This window comes from Prunus dulcis, unplaced genomic scaffold, assembly GCF_902201215.1.
Source record: "Prunus dulcis unplaced genomic scaffold, ALMONDv2, whole genome shotgun sequence".
Taxonomy (NCBI): domain Eukaryota; kingdom Viridiplantae; phylum Streptophyta; class Magnoliopsida; order Rosales; family Rosaceae; genus Prunus; species Prunus dulcis.
This window is the reverse complement of record NW_023010006.1, coordinates 56,580-66,090: the sequence shown is the minus strand read 5'-3', so window position 1 is coordinate 66,090 and position 9,511 is coordinate 56,580. Positions and strand designations below refer to the sequence as shown.

At 31.5% G+C, this 9,511-nt stretch overlaps 1 protein-coding gene across 1 annotated transcript; it reads left to right on the top strand.

Annotated features, from left to right (window-relative positions):
* The first annotated feature begins 4,489 nt into the window (after positions 1 to 4,489).
* On the top strand, positions 4,490 to 7,520 carry LOC117612419. Its single transcript, XM_034341104.1, has 8 exons — positions 4,490 to 4,703; positions 4,814 to 4,913; positions 5,003 to 5,127; positions 5,214 to 5,295; positions 5,397 to 5,529; positions 5,713 to 5,845; positions 5,943 to 6,443; positions 7,406 to 7,520. Exons 2-7 carry the CDS (start codon positions 4,858 to 4,860, stop codon positions 5,951 to 5,953), a joined length of 540 nt encoding a protein of 179 aa, XP_034196995.1. The 5' UTR covers positions 4,490 to 4,703; positions 4,814 to 4,857; the 3' UTR covers positions 5,954 to 6,443; positions 7,406 to 7,520.
* The last annotated feature ends 1,991 nt before the right edge of the window (positions 7,521 to 9,511 follow it).

Below are 9,511 nucleotides of genomic sequence, written 5' to 3'. Positions count from 1 at the left end.
CAATGATAGCAAACAATATGAACAACCAACATGTGATGAAATTGGTGGTTTAATAGTAGGAGATATAGGCCTTTTTGATTCAAATAGAGATATTATAATAGAATTTAAAAGTGGAGAGTTAAAACGCGTAACAAAATTAAATCCAAAATACATGTCTTTACAATATCCTCTTCTTTTTCCTATTGGTGAAGATGGGTATACACCTGACTTAAAATGCCATTGTACAAACTATGAATCTAAACGAAAAAGAATTTCTATGAGAGCTTTTATAGCTTATCAAATACAAGAAAGAGTGTTTCAATTCGATACATTATTAAAAGGTGGAAGATTGTTCCAACAATTTTTAGTAGACGCTTATGCAACACTTGAAGAAGATCGATTAGATTATATTAGGAAAAATAAAAAAAAATTAAGAAGTGAGGTCTATAAAGGCATTTATGATGCAATTTCAAAGGGTGATAATGATGCTAATAACGTAGGTCAAAGAGTAATATTACCTAGCTCATATACTGGAAGTGCTAGATACATGCTTAACAATTATCAAGATGCTATGGCAATTTGTAGACAATATGGAAATCCTGATTTATTTATAACTTTCACCTGCAATGTTAAATGGCCTGAAATTGTAAGAGAGTTTAACGCAAAACCTGGATACAAACCAGAAGATCGGCCTGATATAGTTTCAAGATTATTTAAAATAAAACTTGATGATATGATTAATTATATCAAATGAGGAGAACCTTTTGGAGAAATCGAAGCAGGTATATTTTAAAAACACACCATTTATACTACTCTCCATTTTTATCATTTTATTAAATAATAAAACTAAGAATTTTTTTCCCTTTTTTTGCCCACTCAACACAGATGTTTGTACTGTCGAATTCCAAAAAAGAGGATTGCCACATGCTCACATGTTGATCTGGTTAAAACAAAATTATAAATGTTATTCAGCAGTTGATATAGATTCTATCATTTATGCTGAATTACCGGACAAAACTGTAAATTATGATCTTTATGATATTGTGGCTCAATTTATGATCCATGGTCCATGTGGACAAATAAATCCTCATTCTCCATGTATGCGAGAAGGAAAATGTTCTAAATCTTTTCCCAAACAATATAAAAGCGAAACAATTTTTGAAACAAATGGTTACCCTGTATACAAACGCCGTGACGATCCAACAAAATTTGTGATAAAAAATGGAATGCAAATTGATAATAGTTTTGTAGTACCTTACAATTCTAAATTACTACAGAGATATAATGCTCATATAAATGTTGAATCCTGTTGTCAATCAATGCTTATAAAATATCTTTTCAAATATATAAACAAAGGTTCAGATAGAGCTAGAGTAGTTTTCCAAGAGAACCAACAAGATGAAATACTTGCCTATCTAAATTGTAGATACATATCTCCATATGAAGCTGTTTGGAGATTGTTTCAATATCCTATTCATTTTAGAAAACCCTCAGTTGAACGATTACCAATACATTTACCTTTAGAACAAAATATTATTTTCAATGGTGATCAATCGCTTCAATCAATTGTTAACCGAAAAAATGTTGAATCTACAATGTTAACAAGTTGGTTTGAAGCTAATAAAACTTTTCATGAAGCACGAACATTAACGTATGCAGAATTTCCTTCAAAATTTGTGTGGGATTCTCGCACTAAGATGTGGAAACCTAGAAAAAAAAAAAAAAGGATCCCTTGGTAGAATAGCTTATGTACATCCTGCATCTGGTGAATTATATTATTTAAGAATGCTTTTGAATTTGCAAAAAGGGGCTTTTCACTTTAATGACCTAAAAACTGTTAATGGTATTATAGAACCATCATACCAAGCTGCATGTAAATCCCTAGGTTTGTTAGGAGATGATAAAGAATGGATTGAAGCCTTAGCAAATGCTGTCAACACAGCCACATGTCCTCAATTAAGGCAATTATTTGTCACAATCATTTTATTTTGTGATGTAGGAAATCCTCAAATCCTTTTTAACACTTATTGGCAAAATATGTCTGAAGACATTTTATACAAATTACGACAAACTTTCGAAATGCCAAATCTAATTGTATCAGAATCTGAATTAAAAAAATTCTCTTTTATTTGAATTAGAACAGCTTTTCAATGTATCTTCTAGCTCTTTAAAAGAGCATCACCTTCCTATGCCTGATGAATATAAAATGTTAGAACTTAGAAATAAATTGCTTAGAGAAGAATTAAATTATGATTATAATAATTTAGAAAAAGAACATTCCATTTTAGTTACACAACTTAACAAAGATCAAAAAGATGTATATGATTGTGTTGTAAAAACTGTTGAAGAAAAAATGCCATGTCTTTTTTTTGTCCACGGTCATGGAGGAACAGGGAAAACTTTTTTGTGGCATACCATAATAAGTAAAATTCGATCCCAAGGAAATATTGTTTTAGCTGTTGCTTCATCAGGAATAGCATCATTATTATTACCAGGTGGTAGAACAGCTCACTCTAGATTTAAAATTCCCTTAATTATTAACAATTGCTCAACATGTCAAATAAAAAAAGGAACTCATCTTGCCAAATTAATTGAAAAAGCTGCTTTAATTGTTTGGGACGAAGCTCCTATGAATCACAAACATTGCTTTGAAGCATTAGATAAATCACTTTCAGATATTTTATCACATTTAAATCCTTTAGATAACAATGTTCCATTTGGTGGAAAACCTTTATTATTAGGTGGTGACTTCAGACAAATATTACCAGTTATTCCAGGAGGAACAAGAGAAGAAATAATAGATGCCTCTCTCAATAGTTCTTATTTATGGCCTTTTTTTAAAATATTCCATTTAAAAGAAAATATGAGACTCTCGAAAAATGGATTAAACATTGAAGAAAAACAAAAAATAAATGATTTTGCTACATGGATTTTGCGCATCGGTAATGGTCAAATTATTGATATAGATGATCCAAATGATAAAGATGCATCTTGGATCAAAATTCCTCAAGATTTGCTTATACATTCATACACACATCCTATTCATTCCATTTTTTTAGCAACATACCCAAATTTTGAAAGAAATTTCAACAATTTTACTTATTTAAGAGAACGAGCTATTGTAACACCTCGAAACACAACTGTAACTGAAATAAATAACTATGCAATTGATTTGTTACCTGGACAAGAACGCATTTATTTAAGCTCAGATTCTTTATGCTCATCATCTGAAAATTCTGAAAATCTTACTATTCTATATCCTACAGAATTTTTAAACAAACTTGAATTCAATGGTTTACCTTCATACTATTTAGCTTTAAAAATAGGAATGCCCATCATGCTATTGAGAAACTTAAATCAATCCTCAGGTTTATGTAATGGAACACGATTAGTTATTACACAATTGTATGATAAAATTATCGAAGCAAAAATACTTGCTAGTAGTAATATTGGTCACAAAGTTTTCATACCTCGAATAAGCCTTACAGCAACTGAAAACAAATGGCCTTTCATTTTTAAAAGGTGTCAATTCCCAATTAGACCATGTTATGCAATGACAATAAATAAAAGTCAAGGCCAATCATTAAAACAAGTTGGACTATATCTTTCTCAACCTGTATTCACTCATGGACAACTTTATGTTGCATTATCCAGGGTTACATCAAGACAAGGTCTTAAAATCTTAATAGAAAATAATCAAGAAGTACCAAATAATTACACTAAAAACATAGTGTATAAAGATGTTCTTCAAAATTTATAATGAAGTTCCAATTTTGATGTATCCATAATTAAATATTTGTATATTTTTCCTCATGCCTTTTAATAAATATATACATGCATTTTTATACTAACAAAAAATATATTTTATTTACAGGTTTAAAACACAATGAGTTTCACTTATATCCGTGATTTACAACCGTTCCAATTTAACAAGAAACTCAAAGTGCGTATTTGCAGAATGTGGCGACCAAAACTTATTGGATCTACTGATCAATTTGGAGGCCTTCAATGTATCTTGGTTGACCAAAAGGTAAGAAAATCTCTTTTCTATGTTATTTCAATTTAATTATAATAACACCACTTAAAGACACCCTTTGTTTAATATCTGTTTCTATTGAGCTCCCTTAATTTTTAGTAGATATTAGCGTGTCAGTGTGTGTTCTTCCTATTATTAATATTGCACCCATTTTCCTAGGAGGCCATAACCATATAAAGTAAGTATAAATTTAGTCCAAATACTTTTATAGAGGATCTAAATAATTAAGAATATTGCAGTAAACTATGTTATCTATAGGCTTTGTTAGATCTACATTCATTATATATAATCTACTTACTTTTTTATTTTAATTTTTTTTTAAAATGAATGTATTATCATATATTTGTATTTCCTTCCTTTTAAATATAATTTCCCCTTATTAATTTTCCTCTTCCTCTTTTTTCAATTATGTAGACAGATGCAATACAAGCTAGCGTCAAAGAGATCGACTATGATTTTGTAGCGACGAAAATAAAAGCTGGTTCCATTTATGAAATAACACATTTCCACACTGGTCGCAACAAACCATCTCACAAAATTGTACCACACGTTGCACAATTGTTCTTTAATGCAAGAACAACTTTCAAAGAACTGCCAACCATTCAGCCACACATTCCACGACATCGATTTTATTTGGTTGATTATACTCAATTGTCCACTCGGATTGACAAAATTGACATCCTAACAGGTAATACTTTATATATTATTAAAAACTATGCATATATATACAATAAGTATTTCTCCAAAAAAATTTCACATTTTAATACCCTCATAATATTTTCTTTATCATATTGCAAGATGTTTTTGGACACATTACTGCAATACAACCATTGGAACAAAAAATGGTGGGCAATGAAAGGCTTGAGGATAAATGTGAAGTCTGCATCGAAAATATCAGGTACAAATATTCAAAAAATATTTATAATTCAAATTCTAAACTATTATATCTCTTTCTAAATATTTTTTCCCCTACATCTAATTATTCAGGAAAGAAAATGTTAGAATAACCCTGTGGGGAAATACTGCAAAAACTTTTGATTCCCAAGCTTTACAACAATTGACATCACCAATATTCGCAGCTTTTACAAGCCTGAAAGTTAAACAATTTCAAGGTATCCAGTTTATTTTCACTTTCCCCACTTTTTTATACTTCATTTCAAATAAAAACAAATCTAATTCATTATTTATCAATATGTAGGGAAAATTGTTCTAAACAGTAGTGTCTCCACATTAATTTTTATCAATCCAGATATACAAGAATTGGCGGCCTACAAAACGATGTATGAATTGTTATCACTTTTATTCTAACATATACCTTTGTTTCCCCATTTACCTAAATTAACACCTCTTTTTTATTATATAAAAATAACAATACCCACAGCTTTAATGACTCCACACATGCTATTAAAATGATGCCTTCTTCCGCCGCTCAACTAATGACACCTCAACATTTAGAAGCTGCTAAAAAGCTATCTGTCCAAGAGTTAAATGTTCTTGATCCAGAGACACATAAGGTAAATACACTAACTTCTTTCTTTAATCACTTTATTATTCATATTTTAATATACAATTTCACAAATTATTCAAACTAATTTTCACTTTATTATTCTCTTATCACTATATATTTTATAATTTTTTTGCTATATTAATATATATTTTTTAAATATGTTTTAGGACACTCATTTTATGCAGAGCAGCTATTACGCGTTTTGATACGCGTAATGGTTGGTGGTATAAAGCATGTCCATCTTGCTTTAAACAACTTAGAACTGCTGTCCACCGTGATGAACTTTTGTGCCCAAAACACAATAATCAAATTCCTCTCCCTTGGTAATACAAATCTCAACAATTTGTTTCATTTTATTTTTCCATAATTTAAACACAATTATTATAAATTATTAAAACATTACATATATTTTACATACAGGTTCAAAGTGAGCTTGGTGCTTGAAGATTCAACTGATGAAACTAATGCTATCATAATTGGAAGACCAGCAGAACAACTGTTTAAAATTTCTTGCAATGAATTGGTTGTTCAAAGAGGTTTTACCGACCAACAACAATTACCAGATGTGATTCTGCAAACAAGAGGACAAGTTAAAATTTTCCAACTTCGATTTGGAAGCATGAGAAGTGATTTCAACAGAAATGATCTACTCATTCAAGCAATCTTCGATGACACAATGCCACTTATTGAACCAACACCGCAATCATCTGACAAAAGTTTGGCTGCACATGATACAGAAAACATTGGCGCCCAAATGGTTCCACCCATTACCCCACTTCTCTCAAAGCAAATTCCAAGTGCATCTTCCACAAGCTCAGCTGATGCTTCTATAACAGAAGTTACCCCAATTTCAAAAAAAAGATACAGAGACGCTGTCAAAAGAGCTCTATTCACCTTTCGTCCATCAAAAAAAGCAAAAAGGTTAGAATTGATATAATAATTAACTCCTTTATATCAATATTTACACATATTCTAACATTTACCAATATATTTCTTTCTTTTTCATTTAGCATTTCTTTAAGTCATGTTCAAACCGAAACCGAATCTGAAAAAATGGTCACAACAAAAAGCATGGAGGAAATTGTATCAGATTCTGATTTACCAATCACTGGCTTAAAGAAAAAATCAAGCATGGAGAATTTGCCAACCAGCACTTCTACCCCAAAAATAGAGTTTGTATTCTCTAATTCACTCATCTCATTTAAATACATATTACATCCATAATATTCAATTATTCATACCGTCTGTCATGTTCTGATTGATGCTTTGTTTTAATATATTATAAGATTCTCTCTACTTATTATATAGGTCAAAAAACCAACCACTATTGGATTAACAATAAATCAAATTTTTGCATGCTGAATGTTTGGAAATACTATTAAATTGTCATATTTACAGGTAAATTTTTTGGAAAAATGTCCATTTTTCAGGGTAGGTTCTGCCCGTTTTTTAACATAAATGTCAAGCCCTTAAATAATTTTTGCTCTAAATAACAGCAAAAAAGTCATATATTCCTAATACATAAGAGAATTAAAAACCTAAACATTATATTTACATCCTTTTTTCCAATTTTTCTTCAATATATTCAACCATAATTATTTTGCCTCTCTTCAACTTTTCCTTTAGATAAACACAAAATTAAAATTATGTTTACTTTGTATTACTTCAATTAGAAAACCATCTACAACTTGCTCATTAGTTCTCTTAATTTTGTAACTTTGTATTTCCTAGATTGAAAAACTATTTATAACTTTCTTATTAAATCAATAAATTATATTATTCCTGTTTATACATAATTAAATGTTTATGATTATTGTCCTAACTCAATTTCCCCCATTCATCAATATTAACATTTACTATTTTCTCACTTTTTTTTATAACAGGATCAAGACCTCCATCAAAGAGAAGAAAAATCATGAAGAAAGTGCAAAACAAAGCTCGCCCAATTAAATAGCATGCTGTACAAAACTATCCAACTTTTGCTATTTTGTGCCTACTTCCTACTATAAACATCTCAATGTATATACAAACAAGTGTAGTATTTTAACATAACAAGTAGGTTGTAAAATATGTTATTACATGCTTTTTTGCAACTTACACTCCTTTAGTTAAACATAATGTTATAAATTAAATCTCATTGTATATATAAACAATCTAACTTTGTCTACACAATTTCAAAACCGCAGCATCGCGCGGGCTTTGCTGCTAGTTACATCGAAACACCAAACCAAACACCTAACTCAACAGTAAGCGCGCTCATCTCTCTCGTCCTCTCCTGCCGCAAAATCACAGCGCAGGTGACGAGCCCCAGCAGCTCCTCAATCATAGCCATGGCCTCCTCCTCCAAGCAAGAGTTTGTCGCCCAGTACCGGGCCAAGTTCAACCGCTTCCCTCGCTCCCAGACCTTCTAGGACGCCAAGGTCGCCTCTCGTGTCGGCGAGAAGCTCGGCCTCCGTCTCCAGGAGATCGGCTTCACCAGCGTGGAGATCGACGTCAGCGAAGAGCTCTCAAGGCCCGTCCACCACCGCATCAGGGTCTTGCCGCTCTTTGATTCCATTAAACGAGCCGGCGTCGTCGTCAATAGGGCCGACGAGCTTGGAATCGCTCCGCCTAGCTAGGGTTCGATTTGATCGATCCAAATCAACGATGAAGATACACAAGTGTAGTTGGTTTCGGTGTGATTGAGATACGCGGGAAGAGTGATACAGTTTTGATTCTTGTACGACTTATAAAAATGAAATTAAAATTTTGCTCACAAATTTTTTGGATGTAATATTGGAATCAGAATTTTGTACCCTTACAAGTGTATTTATTATAAGGATGGCAATGGTGTTAAGTATTTTTCCCCATTCTCGCATGTTCAAATTGGGTATTTTCCATCCCCGCCTTTTTTATTATGAATACAAAACTACTTTGTTGAACGATAAAAAAACACTATGAGAACAACATTTATATCAATTCAATATTAATTAACTGAAAATCTAGACTATTAAAAAAAAGCTAATACAAATCAAAACTACATGTTCAAGACGAGATCATCATTATAGAGGTAGTTCCACCATCACACGTCCTAATAATATTTTTAAGGTGTTGTTAAACGAACCCTAAAATTAACTAAAGACACTCTATCACCAAACTAGTTATTGAAATACTAATTTACCCTAATATCAAAATGACCAAAAAGACTAAATAAACAGAAAAGTTAACATTAAGAAAAAAAAAATTAGGACTTAAAATACAATCCTCGATCACCCTAGCAACGCACCCATCCTCACTGCCCCAAAACCTAAGCGAACAAGTCACACCCAGTCTCTGTTAGTAGTATATCCTTAAAGCCAACTAATTATGTGATAATTAATGTTAAGGACATCTTTTGTAATAACTTATCAAGTTATTCATGGGCAAGACAAGTTGTTTTCAAATCATGATTGTTCTATATGGAGAAATGTAAAACTACTATAGTCTTATGAATATGAAAGTGGACATGAGAACTATGTAATGAGATCGCATACATTAAGACTTATTATGGTCCCAATCCTAAAATGTTCCTGATCTTCAGCCAAGACCAGTGCACACAATATCTTCTATAAATGTAGAGAATGACGAGGTCTTAAGTCATTAGATGTGGTGACACCAAGATTTGTATATAGGTGCTTGTAGGGGAATAAGTATACTGAATGAGATCAAATACATGAAATCTAGAATGGAAGTCTTTACTCACATGTCAAACTAAAACTCATATATTGTAATGATGCAAACTAAATCCTTAGAGCTGAGATATCATAGATGTCTTGTGGCTATATTGTTTGTCTTTGAGGACACTATATAGTTGTATTGTTGAAGACATAACCAAAAATGTGTTTATTAGGACTCTCAATAAAGTCATTGAGGCAAATGAATGTAAAAACAAGGAATCTCTATTATCAGTAAAGAGACATAATGCTCCAAGGATATGACGGATCAAATCTCTAAGCAGAGTAGTAGACAAA